This window comes from Photinus pyralis, unplaced genomic scaffold, assembly GCF_008802855.1.
Source record: "Photinus pyralis isolate 1611_PpyrPB1 unplaced genomic scaffold, Ppyr1.3 Ppyr1.4_LG10, whole genome shotgun sequence".
NCBI classification, from domain to species: domain Eukaryota; kingdom Metazoa; phylum Arthropoda; class Insecta; order Coleoptera; family Lampyridae; genus Photinus; species Photinus pyralis.
In genome coordinates this window covers 16,662,895-16,686,105 of record NW_022170250.1, presented here as the reverse complement: position 1 = coordinate 16,686,105, position 23,211 = coordinate 16,662,895, and the positions used below count along the sequence as shown (strand labels likewise).

The 23,211-nt window shown below is 35.3% G+C and overlaps 2 protein-coding genes across 3 annotated transcripts; one reads left to right on the top strand and one right to left on the bottom strand.

Moving 5' to 3' along the window:
* The first annotated feature begins 12,686 nt into the window (after positions 1-12,686).
* On the top strand, positions 12,687-18,225 carry LOC116161875 (low-density lipoprotein receptor class A domain-containing protein 3-like). 2 transcript variants are annotated; one of them, XM_031475356.1, is made up of 5 exons: positions 12,687-12,766; positions 12,816-12,920; positions 12,975-13,631; positions 13,682-13,771; positions 17,666-18,225. In XM_031475356.1, exons 2-5 carry the CDS (start codon positions 12,848-12,850, stop codon positions 18,100-18,102), a joined length of 1,257 nt encoding a protein of 418 aa, XP_031331216.1. In that variant the 5' UTR covers positions 12,687-12,766; positions 12,816-12,847; the 3' UTR covers positions 18,103-18,225. The 2 variants fall into 2 exon arrangements, with proteins under 2 accessions (XP_031331216.1, XP_031331215.1); XM_031475355.1 differs by having other exon boundaries at positions 12,719-12,920.
* Positions 18,226-20,111: 1,886 nt separating this feature from the next.
* Positions 20,112-21,335, bottom strand: LOC116161595 (zinc finger protein 64-like). Its single transcript, XM_031474993.1, has 2 exons — positions 21,234-21,335; positions 20,112-21,185 (listed from the first exon to the last, which is right to left on the bottom strand). The coding sequence occupies exon 2, from the start codon at positions 21,178-21,180 to the stop codon at positions 20,236-20,238; it is 945 nt and encodes a 314-aa protein (XP_031330853.1). The 5' UTR covers positions 21,181-21,185; positions 21,234-21,335; the 3' UTR covers positions 20,112-20,235.
* Between the last annotated feature and the right edge of the window lie 1,876 nt (positions 21,336-23,211).

Below are 23,211 nucleotides of genomic sequence, written 5' to 3'. Positions count from 1 at the left end.
TAGAGGATTTACAACTGACTGCCTTACCGATTTTTGCTTAGACTAGTTAAGTTGGTAAGAATGGTTGTTGTTACAGTAGTGAAGTTGTTCATTTTGAAAATGCGTTGTAACAAATTGTGACAAAAATTGACTTTTTTTAAATACTTTGTAGTGTACTTAACCCCCGGTTCTACACTAACTTCACACTACAATAACGGAAATCAAATCAACGCGGCAAAGAAAGTGCAATTACCAAGGATAAAAAGAGTACGACTGAGAAAAATCTTGACAAAGTAATTGAATGATTAAAAAAGAGTAAATGCATTTACACAGTGTTAGTTGCACTCAGTGATAAAATAAGTTTTGAGAACAATGGGTCAGGTAAGCATAAGTACCAATTCTCAGAAAGGGTGAAATACACAGGATGTGATTCACCTTTGGTGCAAAAAAGGTCCTTTGTGAATAACTGCATGAAAAGCTACATTCCCTTGTATACCTTAACAAAAAAATCATTGAATCGCAACTCATATATCCCACATAAATACTAATCTAAAGAGTTTACTGATAATATTCATTGCAAGAATTACATGCTATTTTTTCTTAACCTATCTTGACTATGTTAGTATGCAGGAAATGCTGAATATGACACCCTTGCCAACAATATATTGTGCTTAATTACTATTGTCAAATGTTTACGCACGATCTAGTAAACATGTTATACTTATGTCAGTTTGCAACTGACAATGATTTAGATCGTTAACTTTTACCAATACCTACAATTGAGAGGTTCTATATTATACAACTTACGACGATGCTCACAATTTTGAGTGTTGGCAATGGCGCAATTTTTAGGAGGATAAAAACTGCGTGCGCCATTTAGCGAGCACGAAAGTGGGTTACGTTTGGCATCTTTTCGCTCTGTAAATGTCTGTTGTTTTTTTGTGTTATTTAATGCAATTTTGCATTTCTTTATATCGTATTTGTGTTTTTGTATGCGGCATTTTATATTTTTGTGAGTTTCAATTTTTGTTTTTGAAATTGACCTAATTTAACCTTAATACAGATCACATATTTGATACCGTTATCCTTTTGTTTGTATTCGTTTACATTTTTGCCGCGAAGAGACGGTCACAGGCGTGGAAAAACTGTAACTAAATGACACTCTAAGCTGGGACTGCTCTGGGCTCTGCTGGTAATTCCCGAACGACGGTTCATGCTACAGATCTTGAGGGCAAGATTATGCTATTAAAAACTTTTTGGTTTTAAATCTATGTGTGATATATGAGTTTCGATTCAATGATTTCCACATATTTTGTCGTACCATTGAATTTGCCTACAAGCAGTGGCGTAACTACAATGCCTCAAAGGTACGTAATGAAGATGGGCCTCGACTTAAAAGGGGCCCCGACAGAAATGAACAAAAAATTTAACTCGGTTATACAAAATTCTTAAAAAAATTGAAAAGTTTGTAGTGGACTTAACCCCCAGGTTCTACGCTACTTCACACTACAAGAATACGGAAATAAAGTCAACCCGGCAACGTTTAAAAATGGTCACCCGAATGACTATCAAGATCCCGCCTAAATTTGAAAAGTGGCTCGTGATAAATCATCTAAAAAATCCCGCTCCTGCAAGATATGGGTGGCCCGCCTTGGTTTTGGGGTTTCGAGCCTACAGTTGAATGTCGAAGACAATCACGGAATTGGGTGTCGTAACTCAATTTTGACTACAGTTTTTTTACCACCCCCGTGACTGCTTCATTCACGGAGAAAAATGTTAACAAACATACATCAAACGAATCGGTAATTTCCACATATTAAAATAAAATGATCAAAACTTATATGAATGTAACTTGTGGGACAAGATCAAGTAATCAACATCAATAAACATAAATTAAGCAATTAGCATTACACCAAAAACGTAAACACTTACAAACAATAGCATAACGGTATCACATATGTGATTCTGCATTGCGGCTAAACCAAGTAAATTTAAAAAACAAAGATTCAAATACAAAAATGTAAAATGTGGCACACAAAACACAAATACGATATAAAGACTACCTGCATAAAAAAAAACACAAAACAACAACAACAAAATGCGTTCATGACCGCCCTTCAAGACAAGATGCCAAACGTAACCCCCGTTCGTGCTTTCTAGATGGCGCAGGCAGCTTTTTCCCACTAAAGTCCCTAGATTACAAACAATGAATAAAGAATACCAGGAAGGAGAATATCAACAATATACGTGCGACCGCGATGGCTTTTGCAAATGGCGGACAGTAGTTTCCTGTTCCAGTGGCGTACCTACCTTACAGTTGTAGAAGGATACAATTATAAAGAATTTTACACGAAAACAATCTAAACCCCCATGTGTCTACTCCGCCTATTACTTTTGTTTAACTAACCTCAAACTACATTCCGATAAAAAATTTGTAAATTTACATGTACTATGTAAAAATAATATTGGTATCAATACTTACAGATGAAATGTAATTCCCAAAGTTTTATTTTTTTCTGTTTTGGAGCAACCACAAGCACAACAACTAACCATTCTTTTTATTTCACTGCAACAGACAAAACAAAAATGACTCATAAGTGGCGTTTGCAAATGGCCGACTTCCGTCGCATTCTCTCTCGTATACAACTTGATTAATGCTCCTTCCTGGTATTCTTTATTCATTGATTACAAAAGTAACGCGAATAGCAGCCATTTTGGCTCAGTTTCGGAACCGCGAAATTTGAAATGAAACAAAAGGGAAAGTATGTATTTTGTAGTCGCTCTTGGATTGTGCGGATACTTGGATAGAGCAAGTTTTGTGAGCGTATCGTTTAAAATATATAGTTGCATTCCTTTTTCAATCGTTTCACCACTCCACATAACAACCCTTGTGTGAACCCAATTCTAAATATTTTAATTAATCTTCATTAAAAGTTTTCGAAACATTGTCTTCATTCTGAGTAATTTCTTTTTCGGTTTCTGTTTTCTTGCAAAAGTGCCTAGATGCGCTTCTATTATAACACAACACAACAAATGTCAAGCCTGACACGAGGTGTCAAACGGCCATTTTGGTTCAATTAGCAGTTTGTTTTTGTCTAATACACTTACTATAGTGGAGCGAAATCATGCCAAAAACTATACTGCCAAATGGAAAACGGAGCTGTTCTGCATATTATATTGAAAACATAATGTAACTACATTATCACAAAAAATACGAAAGTCGATAAATCAATTATTGTGCGGGAAATTTTTTTGAATTATTGTTGGCAGTATTTCTAGTGTTACAGTTTCTGTGAGCACAGTAAGATGGACAGGTATCCAAATATTACTTTATATGGACCATCCAACATCTTCGATGTTGTCGAGTGTTAGTTTGCATTGTTTCCTGCGGTACCACACGTTTAATTGGTAAAAGTATGTGTTACGGTGAAAGTAATTAATGTCATTGTGATAAATTTAGGGTTCATTTCCTTTTTAAACTTTAGGGGAAGCGAAACTACTGCCATTTAGGAAACTACGAAGATATTGAATTTTAAAAAAATCATTCTGGAGGCTGTTCAACACATTTTCCTACTTCAGTTATCACAGTCACCGGTTATTATGAATAACTCCCGCATTCATTTTCACCGTACCATGTGCATCTAGAATTTTATTGAATGAAATTTTGAACCGCCTGCCTGTTGGGAATTCATGCTCAAGCGGGTTGTGACATAACGAATGTCCTTATTCAAAATACGCGAGAAAATTGCGGTTGATGTACTAACATCCAATATTGCTACTTTAAAAGACACCCAAATTAGATGAACTGCTACAAAAAGAAGCCTTAGAATTAGTACCTAATACGATATATACTCGTACCAAAGAGTACTCTTTGCTCGTACTATACTGGTTTACCGGAATAAAAATAAAAATATTACAACATTGAATCACCTAAGATTGCATTTAGCAAAAACAACTAATAAACAATCGTCGGAACTTCGGCACTTCTGTAATGGTGCTTTCTTACATTATTTTTTAAGGTGTGTACTTGTAAACTTTCGATTTAGACCAAATGTGTTGTGTCAACAATACTAGATCCATATACCAATTAAATGTGTGGTACCACTGCAAACAATGCAAACTAACACTAGATAAAATGGGAGGTTTTGGGTCCATGGAAAAGAATTTTGGATATCATTGTAATGTATGTGACTTGGCAACGCAGCGATCGCAACCATGACATTGAATAAAGGAGACACGGTCTTCTGCATCCGGCCGTTAAGACGAAAGCACGTCACGTTGTTTTATTAATCCGAATCCACAACCCCAACCATAACATGGTGCCGAAACCCGTAGCGTAAATAAAAGTACGTAGAACTTCGCTATTTACCTAGTTTAGGAGCAGTCTTAAAATATTCCGAAAACATAACCTGATTGGTGAAACAAAAATGGAAAAAATTAATGGGGGCATACCGCCATTACATCTCAGTGGAAATATCTACGAGAACTGGAGGTTTTTCATTCAAAGGTTTAAAAATTACCTGAAAGCCACCGAAATGGATAAGAAAAATCAAGCAACTCAATGTGCGCAACTACTTCACATGGTTGGAGAAAATGGATTCCGAATCTATAACACATTCAAGTTCGAAGACAACGAAAGGGAGAAAATTGAACCATTAATCGCCAAATTTGAAAATTATTTCAAACCTCGAAGTAATATTTCAAATGTGAGGTACAATTTATTCACAAGAAAACAACATGAAGGCGAACCGATAGCCAATTTCATCACAGAAGTAACCACTCTCGCGCAACAATGTGAGTTAGGTGATTTAGAAGACAGTCTAATCAAGACTTGCATAACGTGTGGCGTAGCGGATGAGCGAATGAGACAACGGTTGTTAGAAGACGACGAGATGACACTAGAGAAGGCGATAACGCTGTGCAAAAGTATGGAATCATCACATGAACAGGCTGTGAAAATTGGGACCAGCAAGAACGAAATCCACTACATATCAAAGAAGAACTTCAACGCGAGCAGACAACATAGAAACAAGATGACGTCACAGAGCAGTGCAAATCGAGAGCAACGACCAAGCAGTCGACATCGGAACAACATCAATGGAAATCGAAGGTCCAAAGACATCCCCAAGTGCTACCGATGTGGTCTGGATCATCAAGGACAAATTTGCAGAGCCATAAAAGCTAAGTGTAATTTTTGTAATAAATTAGGTCATTATTCAAAAATGTGCACGCAGAAACAAATTAATGTAGTAGAAAAATCAGCTGACGAATCTGAATCTTTATTCTTAGGTTTAGTAAATAATCATTCCGATCAACTCGGCAGGGATGATGACTTTGAGAATTTCATTATAAATTTTGAAGTTAACAACAAAACTTTAAAATGTAAGCTCGACACAGGTGCCATGGCAAATGTGATAACCAAATCTAATTTAATTTCTCTCAAGAGAAATGTAAAGATACAAAAATCCAATTGCAATTTAACAACATTTTCAAATGACAAAATAGCTGTGTTAGGTAAATGTAACTTAAAATGCAAATATGAAGGCAAATATTACAACATTGATTTTTATGTAGTAGATGTTGATGCACCTTCAATCATAGGGTTACCAACATGTAAATCCCTAAAAGTCATAAAACGAATTCATAGCTTAGAGGTAAATGAACGACCACCACCATTAATGAAGTATGATGACATAAAGCTAAAATATTCTGAACTGTTTACAGGTATTGGATGCTTGGATGAACCATACACGATAAGGGTCGATCATACCGTAATGCCAGTAGTACACCCGCCAAGGAAAATTCCATTAGCTCTCAAAGATAACCTTAAAGTTGAATTAGACGAAATGGAGAAGAATCAGATAATCGAGAAAGTCGATATGCCTACTGATTGGGTAAACTCATTGGTTATAGTAAAAAAGCCTAATAGTAACAAAGTTAGAATTTGCATAGATCCTAGAGATTTAAATAGGGCAATCAAACGTGAACATTTTCAATTACCGTCCTTAGATGAAATTGCACCAAATTTAAGAGGCAATAAATTTTTTAGTAAATTGGATGCTTCTAAAGGGTTTTGGAGCATTAAATTAGATGAGGAAAGTAGCAATCTATGCACATTCAACACTTGTTATGGTAGATACAAATTCTTGCGATTACCGTATGGTATCAAATCAGCAAGTGAAGTATTTCATAAGAGATTTAAGCAAATATTTAACATGGAAGGTGTCCAAACATATATCGACGATCTTGTCGTGTATGGCTCATCAAAGCTAGAACATGACAAACGACTCTTCAATGTATTAGAATTAGCTAAGAAACATAATGTTAAGTTTAATGCAGAAAAATGTCAATTTGGTTTAAGTAGAATTAAGTTTCTGGGATTCATTTTTGATGAATTTGGTCAAACCGTAGATAATGAAAAGGTGTTAGCTATAACAAATATGAAGACACCAAGTAACAAAAAAGATGTACAAAGACTTTTAGGTATGCTAACTTATTTGTCAAAACATATAATCAAGTTATCTGAACTAACAGCTCCATTAAGGGAACTCATAAAAAATGACACAGTATGGCATTGGGATGAACGGCATGACAAATGCTTTGATAGAATTAAAACAGTCATATCAAATGTACCTGTTCTGCAACATTTCAATATAAACAAAAAGTGTACAATATCAGCAGATTGCTCAAAGGATTCCATAGGTGCTGTATTATTACAAGCAGGTCAACCCATTGCTTATACTTCAAAAGCGCTCACGCTAACACAAAGAAACTATGCTCAAATTGAAAAGGAGCTATTGGGAATTCTTGTAGCAACTGAAAAATTCCATAATTTTGTATATGGGACTAATTTTGACATCGAAACAGATCACAAACCGCTAATAAGTATTGTACAAAAACCATTGTTAAGCACTCCTCCGAGATTGCAACGCATGTTATTTAAACTTCAAAAATATGATTTTAATTTATATTATAAGAGAGGTAAAGAACTGTATATAGCTGATACTTTGTCAAGGTGCTGTGCAGAAAAACCTGAAACAAAGAGCAATCTAGATATTGAATTAGAGTCACAAATTTGTTTGATAAAATTATCATTTAATATATCGGAAGTTCAGTTAAACAAAATTATAATGGAAACTAAAAAAGATGTTGAGTTAATCATGTTAAAATCATTTTTAAAAAATGATTGGCCTGACGAAACTAACTTGTCAGGCAACCTAAAAACGTTGTATAAAATTCGAGACGAAATCTATTATCATAATGGTTTATTCTTAAGGAAAAATCAAATAATAATACCAAAATCAATGTATAAAGAAATGTTAGCAAGAATTCATTATGGTCATCAAGGGATAAGCAAAAGTAAACATTTAGCTAGACAATCATTGTATTGGCCAGCTATGACAGCACATATTGAAGATGAGGTAAAACGTTGCAAAACTTGTGCAAGATTCCAAAATAATATTAGAGAACCTTTAATATCGCATAACATACCCAAATTGCCTTGGGAAGAGATTGGATCAGATTTATTTCATATCGGGAATGATACTTACTTGATAGTCGTTGATTATTACAGCAAGTATCCTGAAATTTGTTTATTAAAAGACACCGATAGTAAAACAGTAATTAATCATCTAAAGTCAATATTTGCTCGGCATGGCATTCCTAAAGTATTTTACTCCGATGGAGGTCCACAATACATATCTCATGAATTTGAAATCTTTTGTAAAGAGTGGGAATTTCAAAGTGTAAAGTCAAGTCCACAAAATTCCAAGTCAAACGGATTAGCCGAACGATTCATACAGACATATAAAAAAGCATTGCAGAAATCCTACACTGATCGTAAAGACACATACCTAACCCTCCTACAACTGAGGAACACACCAATTAATAATAATCTTCCCTCACCGTCACAATTGTTAATGTCGAGGGTACTCAGAACAAATATTCCAACAACTGATAAAATATTAAAACCTCAAACATTTAATGCAAACAAAATTCAAGCAAATTTAAGAAATGCACAAACCATGCAAAAATACTATTACGATAGGGGCACTACTAAGCAAAAACCCCTGGATAATGGTGTAAATGTATATATAAGAGATAAAATAGGCATAAGGGAAGGTGTAGTAAAAAATAGAGTTAGAGATAGGACTTATACTGTACAACTGCAGAATTCAAATTATGTAAATAGAAATAGAAGGTTTTTAATTCCTATACCAGTAGATAAGGATAATTATAATGATGAACATCAGGAGGAACTTTTTGAGGAAGAAATTATTAACGACTCAAATTCTGATGCTAATAAGGTAAACGAAGAAATTTCACCTCAAAGAACTTCTTCTGGACGTATGGTTAAAAAACCTGTAAGGTTAAATTTGTAATTAAAATGTATATGTTACGATTTGTAAAAAGGGGAGATGTAATGTATGTGACTTGGCAACGCAGCGATCGCAACCATGACATTGAATAAAGGAGACACGGTCTTCTGCATCCGGCCGTTAAGACGAAAGCACGTCACGTTGTTTTATTAATCCGAATCCACAACCCCAACCATAACAATCATTTTACTGTGGAAGCAGTTTCGAAGCACAAAAACGAACTACCAATGATTCAAAAAAATTTCCCGCAGAGTGAAGTTTATGTTGCACAATAATTGATTTTTTTCACTACTAGCTTCTGATGACATGATTATTAACCTTTTTTCCACTTGTAAAGTAGGCTTTCTCGGCATTTGTTCAAAGTGGTTAATAATTTTTTAGGCTATCATCATAAAAACGTTGATTTTGTGGTGGCTTTTGCGGCCATAAAGTCTCACTTTATTGTACGCTTCTGTCAAACGTTACTTTATTGTACACATCTGTCAAACTGTACTTATTTGAAACTGATGTGTGAGAAACAGTAATCTGTTTGATACAAAGCGTCTATCTGGTCTAGTCCCATCAAGGATTAGGCCATCCACGTTCGTTTTTTTCATTTTCGGACTTGTACCTATAGGAATGTTTCACACTACATATTTTGCATAATCACAATGTTCACATTTAAAATTATAGTTTGACGTTTCAATCTTTGCTGCTTGCAGACCTTTTTGAAGTGTAGAACAAAAACATGAGGAAGATGTTATTGCTTACATTATTATACGAAGAATCACCAGCAATTAACCGAGAACACAAGTAGCTACCTATACCTACCATCAAAGAGTAGGTAATCAATCAGGTTTCTAATAATTGTACAGCATGTTAATTATAAGGTCTTGGAGGCCGCAGTTACGAATATTGCATTTGACATTATTAAAATCTTGTGCAACGGAGGATGTAGCGATTGTACTTTTACTCTCAAACGCCAGCTCTTATATCATATATGACTTAGGGTCGCAACGCTTGCAGCTTTCAAAATTTCATTTGGGGTATCTGAACTGTCGCTATCACCCATTTTGATACGCACAAAACACACGCAAAGATGCTAATTATAATTACATACGACATTTAATTGTCTAAGATAACTATGATTTTCAGAAAAAATATGTTTATGAACAAATTTTTGAATTCTTTTTTGATGATCGCCTAAAAAATGTTGTGTGCACCTTGGCCAAAAGTGATTTATTAGGCCTCATCTGAATTGCGGCCTCGGCTACCGCCTCGGCCGCAAACTGCAGCTTCGGCCAAAAAAGGTCACTTTTACGGCCTTGGTACACAAATAACTATTTTATTATTAACTAGTAGTCAATAATGAGAACTGTCACGCTGTCACTTTTAGAAAACACAACCCGAAATTTCGCTCAATGAACGTTTAGACAAGTTCTCTAAAACGAATAATTGCAACCATTCGCAATTTCCAGAGAAATTACATACCTAAAATTATCACATTTTGAAAAAATTCGAACGAAATTACTCTGAAAAATCTCAATGACAGAACAAAATACGGCCTGTTTGACTTGTACTTCTACGTACTTGATTGACATGTTAAATTAAGAAACAAACAATTCTGTCCAACCGTTAACTCTCTTATCAATATAATATGTTAATTTAGAGGATTTCAAGTGCTAGTAGTGAACAAATAGTATATATACCACGGTAGAGAAGTCTATTATTGCCTCCGCACCTAACACCCCTCGGCGCAAGCGCCTCGAGATGTAATCTTGGTGCTCAGGCAATAATAGTGGACTTCTCTACCTTGATATATAACGTACTATATCGACTTTCGTATTTTTTCTGATAATGTAGTTACATTATGTTTTCAATATAATATGCAGAACAGCTCCGTTTTCCATTTGGCAGTATAGTTTTTGGCATGATTTCGCTCCACTACGGGTGACAAGCCGGCGCCGATAGCAGCCAAGCAAGTGCGCTGCTAGGCGGATCGCGGACGTGCACGAGCTGCATATAGAAATATCATTTACTCGAAAACGGTAGGACCTATCACTAAAATTCTTTCACCAAAAACTTTTGGTGACTATCAGCTACAATTCGTACGATACATGTATAGAGATTCCTCAAATAATAAAAAAGTTTCTCGCAGAGTGAAGTTTACGCCTCTCAATAATCGATTTATCGACTTTGATGGCAATTATGATAATGTAGTTATATCATGTTTTCGATGTAATAGGCATAGTTAGAAGCGCTTACTATTTGGCATTATAGAACTGAAACAATTATAACAATATCTCATGCGGGAGCCGAGATATTCCGAGGTAAATCTCTAAAAACATAAATTTTTATGAAGACAGTTTTGAGTGGTTTTTTGACTATAAAAAATGTCATGACCACCGGAAAATGTCGTAAAAGACCATTTCGGATGCAGAATTACAATATCTACATACTCTACTAGGTCTGATCTTGTTATACCTCGAAAAAAAATTTTGTCACATTTTTGGCCCGATTTCGCTCCACTAACTGGCCTAATGAATCGCGATACTTTAGTAATCTAGGGACTTTATTTCCCACCTTGAAAATACATTGTTGCCAACTCTCAAAAATGTATGTATCGTCGTAAGTTGTATACAGGGTGGAACCTCTCAATATACAAATTAACATCGTTTAAAAATTGCTGATATAAGGAAAGGGCTTCCAAATATTATTGAAGACCTCTAAAATGAAATTACGCCGTTGATGTAAAATGTATGTAATTTCAGTACTATTTGCAGAAAATAAATGTGTACACCACTGCATGTATGAACGTCCGCCAGGAACCGTTCATTTCCGACCGTTTAAGCCGTAGAGAAGGAAAGAGTGAGGAGTGATAATAATGATCCTATAAAGTGAAGCCCACATTTGTTTGTTATTTCACCGAAAACTAACCTCAAATTTATACCTGTGAAACGATATACTTTCGTGTGTTTTTTGGATAATGTTTTTATTCGATACTTAAGGATCGCATAATCACGAAAATGAAAAATTAAACAAACTTTGGCTCCGAAAATATGGCCGCCCCAGGCGTCAACGCGCAGCATTGCCCTTGATAGGATATTATCAGTCCCCTTTCTTTCATAGTCTAAGGTTTAAGCCAAGGAAAATGAAAACGAAATTGGACATTTTCTCGGTGATATATCGGTGTTAGGGAGTACGATTAGAAGAGAGCGTTAGCTACCTAACTCCCCAAACGCCTTGCTTTTCACATTCATTTTTCTAGGTTTAAGTTGTTAGTTCTATGGAGGAGGATAGTCTTTCCTGTAAGTAAGTCCACTTAATGTGGAAGGAAAAATGGTGAAAATGAACGTCGAAACGTTTTTTTAGTCACGAAAAGGGGCTTGCATTTATCTGTCACTATTACGGCCCAATGGTGAACCACGAAATTGAACCACCCCAATAATTCCTTAAAGCCGCTTTACATTAGGCAATTTTAGTGCAATGCTCTTGTGCTATGCAATCTAAAATTGCCTTGCATTGCTTATTACGGTTTTACATTTATGCAATTGTGTTGCAACTTTTGTGCAAGTTCAGAAAAGTGTTGCAGTACTGACAACATATTTTTCAAAAATTGAAACTTTTCAGTTTGTTTACACAGAAGGTTATTCTTGAAACTTAATAAAATTGACCATTAGGTATGAGCAAACAAAAGGAAATTAAGCTGGCTACAGCTTGTTATGTGGTGGCGCTTGCTATTAAAAAAATAACACACGCGAAACCAAATAAATTGTGGTATTGACAAAATTACTAGAAAAGTTACTAGAACTTGCGCCAAACTTGCAAGTGAAATAGAACTTTCTCTATTTATTTTTCTTGCACCCAAATTGCGTATGAACATGCGCAGTAACGTATCTCTAATTTGCATTGCTCTTGCATTGCACGAAAATTGCCTAATGTAAAGCGGCTTTTATGAAGAGCTCCAAAAGTTATGTTCCATTTTTAGGGTTATATCTTAGCAACTTGCCCGGATATTTAAGCCATTTTACAACAGGACAGATTTTCCCGAATTCACCTTTTGGATAATGAAGTCTAAAAAAAGACATTGAGCGTACGTCGGGTCGTACTGTTTTAATTACAGCCTGTGTACAAACGTCCTGTATATGAATTCTACATAGCGATCAAAAATGAGTGACCGTCGAGTCACCTTTGGAATTTTTGTTTACATGGGAAATCGTACTTAACTCGAACTTCCAAAGGCGACTCGAAAGTCACTCATTTTTGATCGCCCGATATAATTTGTACGTGTGCCGCTCCTGTACTTTCAATCGATTCCTGTTGCTAGCTTCTCTCGCGATCATTAAATCGGGCTTCCAATCAAGTTCAGGGAATTCCCCTCTGTAAACCCGACTTGATCATGAAATTCCATTGACGTCACAATTAATTATGTATTATTATTTTTGTGTTGGTTTTTAATTTAAGCTCACTTTTATATAGGTATCAATTATTTAGTTCAAATGCGTTAAATAATGAGGAGAGATGCGTTAAAGATGCACGTTCATTTCGTCTGTTTGTTTGTGTCCTTTTTTTCTTTGGTTAAATGTAAGTACCTGGCCCACCTTTTAATTGTCGTGTTTATAAAATTGCGTAATTCAGGTGAACTGCGTTTAAAAATATCGGAATACAAGCATGACGAAGTTGCGCAACCGATAAATTCCACAATCGAGGCGTTAGCAGGTACGAATCTTCATTTAGCTTGTTCGATCGACGGCCCCGGGCGGTTTTCCACGCCGAACCTGCGATGGGGCCGCAAAACGAAGGAGTTGAGATTTCGTAACGAAACCGACTTGGCCGTCTTGGCGGTGCAGCACTACGGGCCGCTGCTAAATTTGAGCGAACATATCGACTATTGGGAGAGCAATAAAGTTATACGTAGCTTTGTGCCCGTTAAAATTACAGATCGCGGCGCTCACTTCTGTATGAGTTACAAGTACATGTTGTTTAAGATCGTGCACCTCAGGGTGAAGGAGGCGTATATGGACACGGGCAAATTTTCGCCGGGATGCACCCCGAACGAATTTCGATGCGCGTCAAGCGGGTTTTGCATCAATTCCCATTATAAGTGCGACGGGAGAATGGATTGCAAGGACGGATCGGACGAAGATTGGAATACTTGCAATGGTAACGCGTGTTGGGGTAAAATCCGATGTGACAATGGGCGCTGCATACCGCACGCCTGGTGCTGTGACCGACATTCCGATGATAACTGTAACGTTACGATTAGGCACGATTGCTGCCCACCGTTGCAAAATCGTAAGTGCTATTGACGTATCTGTGTATCTCGTGTTCATTTAATCTTTTAGCGTATGATCCGATGTTGTGGGATGCAGACAATAGCGTTACTAAAGCTGAACCGACGAGTACTGGGTCCAAGTATCTCTTTATTACAATATGTAAGTGAAGTACTTGTCACTTACTCTTTGGAGAATACATTTTCCCTATGTATCCTTTTGAATGGACCATACCAAAGAATCAGAAAAAACATCTATTGACCAATGCCGCTCACTACGCAGTCCCTGACATACAGGGTGTGCCTAAATATCATGTACCATGTGTGCTATTTTGGTTGAGACTGCAGTGCAATTCAGCAGTTTTTTAAAGATACAGACTAGCAGTTTTGGCAACCCTGTGAAACTTTTAATACCACAAACAGAAACAGAGTGAAAATAAAAAGGTTGACTTTTTTGGTTGTAAGCGAGAAAAAAGGTAAGAACTACCTATTTTATTCAGTGGTGTAGTCAAAAAAATGTTTGGACCAGCGTTTCTGAGATTTGACCCAAAGTTGGTATTTTTGAAATTAAACACTGTATATATTAACGTCAAAGTTTTGCATTCGTTTTCCTGATTACATTGATGTTTCACAATCTATATTTTTTATATAATTATATATTATATCGTATTTTTGAAATGACCGTTTTATTAATGGTATTGGCTGCCTTTGTTACCATGGATACAATAAACAAAACAAAATCCATGGCCTACTATTTAAAAGCCATAAAAATTAAGGGTTAAATTTTTTAGTACATTGTACCGTGTAATCAGGAAAAAGAATTCAAAAAACCGAAAAAAGCTCAAAAATCATCATCCCGTAGATTCTCCCTACCATAGACATGACAAATGCTGTAAGCCTTTCCAAATGTGAGCTATATATGTCTAAAACTGCAGGAGTTATAAAGAAAAAAACTTAAAAATCGTGAAATTATAACACCCTGTAGATCGGTAACGGTGAGATATCACCTTTTAGTCATAAAATAAGCCAAAGAATTAGGCGCGTCTGTATGTACAACCTGTATATTGATACCATACAAAAATGTGAATGCCAATACCCTTAGTTTAGATTTGCGCTGTAAGGGGTCAGCAAAAATAGTTTATCAAGGGGGCAAGATCGACCCCCATGACGAAAATAATTGATTTAGAAGTGAAATAAGTAAAAAGAACTAATTGCGCGAGGTTCTAAGAGGGTATGATCTTCCCCCCCCCTCCTTTTTCCCCCATACAAAAGTAATTTATGGGAAAGCGAAATAATTAAAAAACTATGATCAAACGCAGTTTAAAATTGAGATACTTATTCAGAACTAAGTAATTGCACAAAGGTTTAATGAGGTAGCCCCCCCTCCCCCACTTGATACGACGAAAATAAATTATATCGAAGTGACATAAGTAAAAAAAACTTACAAAAGATCAGCGTAAGGTTCTACCACCCCGCACCCCTCCCCCTCCGCAATGACAAAAATAACATCGCAGAAGAGTAAGAGAGAATGGTGCTTTTGCAATTTTTGAAAAATCTTTGAAAAAACTGAGATTTCACCGAAATACTGAAAATGTCAAATTTTGTTTACTTTTCCCCTAGTTGAAACGGTCGGAAATGGACGGTTCCCATTGACACCTTTACGGGCACTTTTTTTCGGAGAATCTGAATCTGTTATCACAGTATCAGTACTTTCTTATAGACGCCATATTGGATTTTTACGAATTCTTTTGATTTTAAACTGTGAATGTTCAATTGTTTTCTTCAAATTTTTTTAATTTTCGGATTTTTTAAATTTTGAATGTTCATGTACACCTGAGCGTTACATTATTGTGTGCAAATTTTCAGATTTGTTATAAATTTTCAACTCGTTTCTTCGAATTTTTGTATCTTTAATTTTTATAATATATCAAATTTGAAAAATTCTGTATATTTTGGAAGGTTTTTTACAACGTCATTAAGATTTTCTGAATTTTTTTATTCTATTAATTTTCAATTTTTTTTTTCGAATTTTTGCATGTTTAATTTTTATAATTTCTCGAATTTTAGAACCTTTTTAAATTTTTTGGAAAGGTGTGAATTGTGTGAATTTAGAATTTTTTTCATTTGGAATGCATTATCTCTTTTTCGCTTTTGAAATCTTTGAAAAATACTGAAAATGTCGAATTTCGATTTCATTTTTTTATAGAATCTGAATGTGTTTTCAGAATGTCCATAGCACGCTCGATATAGAAGCTACAAGCTACTACTTTCTTGTGGACACCATATTGGATTGATACGATTTTTTAAAATTTTAAACTATGTACTGTTTTCGCCTCGGAGAATGTTTGTTTTCCTCCAATTTTTTTAATTTTCGGATTTTTTAATTTTTCAAATTTTGAATTTTTGTGTTTTTTTTTACTTTTTTTTAATTTTCTGGATTTTTTGATATTTTCCAAGTTCGTTGGATTTTGATTAATTTCCAATTCGTTTCTTCGAATTTTTGCATGTTTCATTTTTATGATTTCTCACATTTTATTTTTCAGAATTTTTTTAATTTTGTGAATTCAGAGTTTTATCATTTTTTTCGAGTCCGAATTTCTTGTTTTCGAGTTTTTCCGAATTTTTTTATTTTGTTATTGTTTTCGCCCTTGAGAATGGTCAATTGTTTTCTTGGAATTTGTGATTTTTTTACTGTAACTTCTGAATTTCCTGGAATGTTTAGTTTTTAAAATTTTCAATTTTTTTCTACACCTAAACATTGTCATACTCTCGTGCAGATTTTCCGAATTTTCGCCTCGGACAATGTTCAGTTGGTTTTTTCGGTTTTTTGAATCTTGGGATTTCTACTTTTTCTGATTTTTTTTCAAAATTGAATTTTCCGGAATTTTTTTGTTTTTTTCAAATTTTCAATGTTTGTGTACACCTTATTTTATCGTACTTTCCTCATTAGCATTACATTTTTGTGTACACTTTCATACAGATTTTCCGAGTTTTTCAAATTTTTATTATGTATTTCGTTTCTTGGAATTTTTGCTTATTTAATGACATTTTTGTATTTTTCGGGATACTTTTAATTTTTGTTGTTTTTTCATTTTCTGAATTTCTTGTTTTTGAATTGTTACGACTTTTTTTGATTCTAAACTTTTGTGCATTAACTGTTTTCGCTTCGGAGAATGTTCATTTATTTTGTCGAATTTTTTCCTTTTTCTAATTAATTTCTGATGTTTCTGGAATGTTCGGATTTTTCAAACTCAATTTTTGTGCAGATTGCCGAGTTTTTTGAATGATGATTATTACTTTTCAATTCTTTGCTTCGAATTTTTGCATGTTTCACTTTTATAATTTCTCAAATTTTACAATTTCTTGTATTTTTCATAATGTTTTTTGTTTTTGAATTTTTCTGAATTTTTTTTATTTTAAACTTGTGTAGTTTTCATCTCAGAAAATGTTCAATAGTTTCCTTTGAATTTTTTTATTTTTCGGATTTTTTAAATTTTGCATTTTTGTATACACTTTCATACAGATTTCCCGAATTTTTTGCATTTTAGAAATTTTTTATATTCTGGAATATTTTTCAAGTTTTGAATACAGAATTTTCCATTTTTTAGAGTCCGAATTTCTTGTATTCGACTTCTTTCGAACTTGGTTTAATTTTAAACCATTGTGTATTAACTGCTTTCACCTCGGAACATCTTCATTTGTTTTCTTCGAATTTTTTGAATTTTCGGAGTTTATTACTTTTTGTGATTTTGTTCATAGCTTTTTAATTTTTCGGATTATGTTTCAAATTTTGAATTTTTGTGTGCACCTTACTTTTTCCGAATATTTTGAATTGCATGTTTAATTTTTATAATAGCACTTTTGGGACACACTGTATAAGGAAAAATTTCCAAATTACAAAAATGGCAATATTTCAAAAAAACAAAGAAACATTCCTCTATTTACAAGGATGGTCAATCCTTTTCTATACCTTTATACCTTTAGTAGTTCTTGGTTTTCCCACGTCCATTTCATTACAAGGTAATATTGGAACTAATACTAAAACCAATATTTTCAGGTGTGGTAAGTGCCCTTCTATCCTTCGTCTTATTCCTGTTCGTCATATCAAAAGTATGCGGATTCGACGCCTTGCCGATTCAAAGACCGACGAATCAGCCGTCTCCACCGTCCATCTGTGATCACTCCGAATGCGTACTTAGAAGACAATTTAGTGCCGACAACGCGTGCCTTTATCGCCAAGACGCGAACGTGATCAATACCGATCACAGCACCGACCTCGGCGATCCGCTGATTATAATGAGCACGGAACGTATTTCCGATCAGCCGCCGTCCTACTCCGAGGTTATCAATACGCCGCCGAGCATCGACAAGTCTACATTAGATTTGCTGAGCGCGCCTCCGCCGCCGTATTCGAGTATGCGGTTCGAACGAACGAGTCAAAGCCAAAGCTGTGATACATCCGATGATACAAATCATCATCATATCTCTACTTAACAATCCTAGTATTGCAAGATCTGACAGTACTACCTACTAGCTTAAGTATATAACGCTTAATAGTATTATTCTTGTTTATTGTATTGTATATATTTTATATAAATGAAAAAAAAAATAGTTTCATATCTCATATTGTTACTGCAGGTTCAGTGCAGTTTTTTATCTTTCGTAAATAGACAACTCTTATTTAGTTGTGATCACTCGTGTTCAGAGATTTTGTTAGGTTGGTAGTATCCGGTAGTCCAGGACCATTGTACCTTTTTTAAAGTTTAATCCCATGCCAGTGCATGTGGGAGTAGTCGGATGGGGTAATATTCACAAAACAGAAATTAGACATGAATTCTTGGTTCATACTAGATTGCGTCTTTTTAGCAAAACATGATGTAAAAACCATCTTGTTTGGATATATGATGACTTGATACTCGTAGATGGGATGGATTTGGTTGGACAAATATATAAAAACTAGGGTAACTCCTTTAAAATAAGGTTGGTTGGTCGGTGGAATACCTTGAAAAAGAAAATGGACCGAAGTCTGCTCGAGATATTTGATTCAAACAAGTACCGTTAGCGTATATAGAAACACCTTTGAAATGACAAGCACCATCGGCGTATATAGAGACACCGCTGGAAAGCATCTTTTTACACTGAAACAATCCGGTTAATGTTCAATAATGAATAATTTTGATGTCAGCAATTTAAAAGATGGCTGTTACCAGCGCTAAATTTCAGCCGATTGAACGTCTATTCAAGAGGAAATTAGTTTTGCCGAAAAAATGGCGGTCTCTGTTAAAGTGCTTCTGCAGAGGCATCTCTAAAAAGCATTGTGTGGGTCACTCTGTAATCGGGGGTAAGCCTGTTGAGGGCCCAGAACAAGAGAGGGATAATAAATAAACGCATTTAGATCGATTAGCGACTTCAATCCTTTGTGTACGAGTCTGCCCTTTTTGAATGTTTAACCTTTTCGCCCGTGCAGAGGTAGATGCCAAAGTGATAAAGATACTGAGATGTTCTACCCTGTATATACAACTTACGACGATACATACATTTGTGAGAGTTGGCAACCATGCAATTTCTAGGTGGGAAAAAGCTGCCTGCGCCATCTAGAAAGCACGAGCGGGGGTTACTTACGTTTGGCACATATATATAAGTATATATATGGTTTGGCATCATGTCCTGAATGGCGGTCGTGAACGCGTCGCTCCATAAATGTTTGTTGTTATTTTGTGTTATTTAATGCAGGTAGTAATTTTTGCATTTCTTTTTATCGTATTTGTGTTTTATATGCCGCATTTTATATTTGCGTGTTTGAATATTCAAATTTACTTGGTTTAACCGCAATGCATAGTTACATATGTGATACCGTTATGCTATTGTTTGTAATTGTTTGCGTTTTTGGTGTAATGCTTGCTTAATTTATGTTTATTGATGTTGATTACTTGGTCTTGTCCCTGAAGTAACATTCATATAAGTTTTGATCATTTTAATTTAATATGTGGAAATTACCGATTCGTTCGATGTGTGTACTGACTTGTTGTTTGTAGGTAACATTTTCTCCGTGAATAAAGCAGTCACGGGGTGGTAAAAACTGTAGCCAGAATTGAGCTACGACACCTAATTCCATGATTCTCTTCGACTTTCAATTGTAGGCTCGAAACCCCGAACGAGGGGCGACGCTACCTATCTTGCGGGGGCGAGATTACGCTAATCAATGCTCTTCAGTTTAGAATCTATGTGCGATAAATGAGTGGCGATTCAATAATTTCCACATATCTTGTTTCTAGTTAACTATGCCTACAAGGCCCTGTAATTTTCCATCTTGCCTTTAACAAAAGGACTTTAAGAGATGAGTCACATCCTGTCCATTTTATTGGGGGTATCCCATACTACCATCGATGGTGCATCCGCCCACAATGCCCTAATCGTGCAAGCAAATTTGTCCGATAGATATTCTCACGTTGCAATAATTATTTTCGCATAAAAATTGCCCCCCTCAATATAAAATCAACAGATTTTTGTCGAAACATTTATTTCAAGCTTTAGGGGACTACAAATTTTTGTTGTTCTTATCTATTGTTAAAATTCAGCAGCAACGATCCTCCCAACAGTTAAATCTTCCCTTAAATTTATAAGACGTCACTTAGTAGCGAGCCCTTGGACATTGATAATCAAATACCAGTTTGTGAAACTGTTGAGACGATGTATTTTTTCAAGATGTCGTTTCAAATTGTGCTTAATGTGCGTTGCGTACTCACAAAAGCCGCATTTAAAGTCTCTAACTCGATCTTTAAAATGCTGGTGTGTTAATAGATGCTGTTTCAAAGTGTCTTTCCGTCTTGCGGCATAATCGCAAATTCCGCATTTAAAATCTTTAGAAGCTTTGTGAGATGAGACGTGCTGTTTAAATTTCGAGATGAAATTTGTTGCATAATCACAACAGTCACATTTAAATTGCATAGAGACTTTGTGCGTAAAGACATGTTGTCGTAGGCTCTTTTTCAGTTTTGTGGTATAATCACAACTGTAACATTGGAAATCGGTGTGTGTTGCAAGATGTTGATTCAAATCAGGTTTATGATTTGTGGCATAATTACAAGTGTAACATTTAAAATGTTTTTCAGAAGCGTTGTGTTTTAAAAGATGTCGTTTCAAATAGTATTTATGGACTGTGGCATAATTACAAATGTCACATTTATAATCTTTATGAACATTGTGCCTTAAGAGATGTTTTTTCAAGGCGTCTTTTCGTCTCGCGGCATAATCACAAATTTCACATTTAAAATCTTTAGAAGCTTTGTGTGATACCATATGTGCCGTCAAAGTGTATTTAGAGTTTGTGGCAAAATTACAAATGTCGCATACAAAGTCTTTGTGGTGCTTTTGAAAATTTGTGCAACCATCACTTTGTTGCTGCAGTACTTCTTGAGTATTGTACTCATCACTACAATCCTCTGCAATGTGTTCCACTTTGACTGGTAAAACATCATTTTTTACATAAATTTGTTGTTCAAGAGACAAACTTGTTTCTTCTTCCTGTTTTGGTTCAATTTTAACTAGTGTCAGTGTGATGCACTCGTCCATGGTACCTATACTTAACCATTTTTCAATCTTATGACTACAACCATGGGACTTACCTCAAATGAACGCACTGCAATATGTTTTATAATTGTCAGGCGTTCCAAATAACGTGGAAATAAACTGTTTATATTTTTATATGTTCGAGGCCGCGAACCTAACCTAAAAACAGATTGTCAGTTGTCACCGTTTGGGAACCGTTAAGGTAACTTTACACTTTTTTACCGCTCCTGCATAAATTAATGGCACTGTTACACCTAACATAGTAAGTGTAATGTGACTGAAAATCTAATTATGTACTGCGGGTGAGTTTGGGACTGTAAACCTAAAGTCACTAGATATAGAAAGTACCGCAATCATCCGCCATTTTTGGGCAAATTTGCTGCCAACTTACAAAAATTGACAAATAAAATCTGAATAGCTGTCATTTTTTATAACCTAACTTCAAAGTACTGTCATGTTTTATAAAAATATATAGAGATATCTCCAAACAGGTGGAACAATCCCTACCATTAAAGTTACTAGAATCTGGTAACTTCCGCCATTTTTGGGCAAAAATCATGCGTTCTCTCTCTAACACACGAGCCCAATGGATTGCGGTACTTTCTATATTTAGTGACTTTAAATACAGCTTTTTCCCCATTTCAAAGGGCTCCCATAAATTAATACACCACAATCGAATAAGTCCTCCACTATAAAAACGCCTAAAAATTAAGGAATCACGTTTTAACGAAATAAACAAAATACCTCTCAACGGAAAACAAAGTTACAGCGTTGCCGTTGTGGTGCACTAATCACCATAACTTTTCTTGTTACGCCGTTTAATTGTAAGTTAAAATTGTTTGGGTTACTGAACTCTTATAAGCATCTAAAAATCCATTTAGATTACTCGAGATGCATATATTATTAATATTCCCTTAAAAACTATCTCGTGAAATGTGACAACTTAGCCTCCTGCAATGTTAGTAAACAAACGAGATGATGGCACGCATAGATAAGCATCAAGGCATCTCTATCTTTATTTCTTACTCTGAGGTCTAGACCAGTCGTTGCGTTCGATCAACTTTTCGCTCGATGTGGTAGGTTCGAGAATGCAGTGACATTCACGTTCACATCAAGGTCAGTCGATGTGAACAAATCATATCTTCGGGAATCGACGCCCAGCGCAAAGGAGCTGATATGACAGAGACTTACACACCGTTACATTCTCTCCTCTTTTACTGGTAGATTACAAGTCGCGCTGACTGAAGTACTCAATTACAAACAAATCCAAAAGGAAAAACAACACCGTGACACAAATTCAAATACAATACATCAACTTTGTGCTTATTCCTATAGATAATCCCTCAGATTTACACTTAATAAATTGAAATATTCTCATATACCTACAGGGTGTCTCACCAATACAAATATGCACTCTTTTATTTTCAGCGCATTTTTAAGTATAAAAAATGTGCATGGTTTGCGTTTTGTCCGTCCGTCCGTCTGTCTGTTTGACCGTCCGTCCAAACTCACTTCTGCGACCTGGAATTTTTTTGCAATAGGTATCGCGGTGTCGAGGCGTACACCACGATCATTTGTTGCGTTCCGCCCTACCGTTTCGTTAATAAAAAAATAAATATTATTTTTTATTCCCAATATTTCATTGATGCTGAGATTTTTAACAAGAACGAGCCAAGGTATTTAATACAAGAGAAAAGAAATCACATTCCTAAAGATAAACAACAAAACATTAATGAATATAACGTTTAAGCATCATAAAAATCATGACTAATCTTTCACATCCCAACCGAATGGTTTAGTAAACTTTCGAAAACTCATTTATATTTATCGTTATATTGCACAGGGAGGAACGGGCCGAAGTGTCATATATGGTTTTAGTAAGAAACATTATAACGATTTGTTGGAAACACGGGTTGGAATCGAAAACAACGGGTACCGGAAGCGAAACCGATTACATTTATAAACACTTTGAATCATAATCCTTATTCATGAAATTATGATGACGGGAACCGAGATACTGGAATGGTACCGTTA

Bases quoted from the DNA above. Each gene is read 5' to 3' on its own strand.
- LOC116161875 (XM_031475356.1), top strand. From the start codon at position 12,848: ATGAGGAGAGATGCGTTAAAGATGCACGTTCATTTCGTCTGTTTGTTT. The intron at 12,921-12,974 runs GTAAGTACCTGG...TGCGTAATTCAG, and splicing joins CTTTTTTTCTTTGGTTAAAT to GTGAACTGCGTTTAAAAATA. The intron at 13,632-13,681 runs GTAAGTGCTATT...TTAATCTTTTAG, and splicing joins CTGCCCACCGTTGCAAAATC to CGTATGATCCGATGTTGTGG.
- LOC116161595 (XM_031474993.1), bottom strand. From the start codon at position 21,180: ATGGACGAGTGCATCACACTGACACTAGTTAAAATTGAACCAAAACAG.